This window comes from Eimeria mitis, genomic scaffold (genome assembly GCF_000499745.2).
Source record: "Eimeria mitis Houghton genomic scaffold, Emh_scaff2201, whole genome shotgun sequence".
Classification (NCBI taxonomy): domain Eukaryota; phylum Apicomplexa; class Conoidasida; order Eucoccidiorida; family Eimeriidae; genus Eimeria; species Eimeria mitis.
This window is the reverse complement of record NW_013570528.1, coordinates 1-1,365: the sequence shown is the minus strand read 5'-3', so window position 1 is coordinate 1,365 and position 1,365 is coordinate 1. Positions and strand designations below refer to the sequence as shown.

Sequence of the window (1,365 nt, the reverse complement as noted above, 5' to 3'; positions counted from 1 at the left end):
CCTTTCATGGCCGCAACAAGAAGCCGCGAAAGGTACCTCCCCCGCCCCCAGTGTTTGCTGCTGATGCTGTTGCTTTGTCTCCTCAATCTACTGTTATATCTGATGAGCTGCAGCTGCAGCAGCAGCAGCAGCAGCAGCTGCGGCTGTCTCCCTATCAAGCTGTTCACCTGCTGCAGGCGTTCTTGCCTCTGAGGCCTATAAACGCTTCTGTAGATGCAGCAGCAGCAGCAAGTCCCCCAAAACAGCAGCAGCAGCAGCAGCAGCAGCAGAAGCAAGAGCAGCAGCAGGAAGATGGGGCCGAATCAGCAGCTGCTGCAACTGCAGCAGCAGCAGAAGAAACTGCAGCAGAGCAACGGAATATAAACCCTCTGGTGTATCTAGTAATGCATGTAAACGCAGATCTAAGCAGAGAAAGTGTACGGGGTGTATGTACACTCAAACACGGCATCGGCAGCGATATGAGGCTCGCTGTTTTCTGCCCTGAAGAGGAGGTTAGTTGTTATAAATAAAAAAATAATTTATTTAATTTATTATTTATTTTTAATTTGTATTTATAATATTTAAATATTTTTTTCTGTTTGTGCTTGCTGGTGATTGACAAGTCAATAAGGTCTGCACACGACGCACAAACAGCAGCAGCAGCAACTGCAGCAGCAGCAGCAGCAACAGCAGCAGCAGCAACAGCAGCAGCAGCAACAGCAGCAGCAGCAACAGCAGCAGCAGCAACAACATTCTACATTTTCATGTTGTGTACAGCTGGCGTCAAGCCGCCGGCTGCAGCAGCAAAAATATACAAGCAATCTAACTAATAAAACAAGAAATAAAATAAATAAAAGAAAATAAATAAATAAATAAATATAAATATAAATATAAATAATAAATATATTTTTGTTTTGTATGAATCTGCTGCTGCTGTATAGGCCGCCGGGCTGCTGGCGCTTGGAGCTGATTTTGCTGGGGAGGATTCGTTGATACAAAAAGTTGCAAAGGGGTAAAAAATAAATAAAAAATAAATAAAAAATAAATAAAAAATAAATAAAAAATAAATAAAAATAAATAAATAAATATATAAATATATAAACAAATAAATAAATAAATAAACAAATAAATACTAATTAAATATTATTTATTTATTTATTTAGTTACAAACTAAATACGAAAAATTAAATAATTAATGAATAACTAAAATAATTAATTAAATTAAATTAAATTAAATTAATATTATATAGTATAATATAATAAACTAAATAAATAAATAAATAAATAAATAAATAAATAAATATATTTGTTTTGTTTTTTTTTTTTTTAGTTTTGTTGAGTTTGATAGAGTGATTGCTTCGCCCGCTTTGATGCCAAAAATTTTAA

General features: G+C 35.2%; 1 protein-coding gene across 1 annotated transcript in view; it reads left to right on the top strand.

Annotated features, from left to right (window-relative positions):
• Window positions 1-995, top strand: part of EMH_0050260 (50S ribosomal protein L1, putative) — a gene marked incomplete at both ends in the record, with an annotated part of 1,587 nt that extends 592 nt beyond the window's left edge. The window contains 2 exons of the mRNA XM_013496628.1: window positions 3-491; window positions 921-995. Of these exons, the coding sequence (XP_013352082.1) occupies window positions 3-491; window positions 921-995 (564 nt within the window). The remainder of the gene's footprint in view (window positions 1-2; window positions 492-920) is intronic.
• Between the last annotated feature and the right edge of the window lie 370 nt (window positions 996-1,365).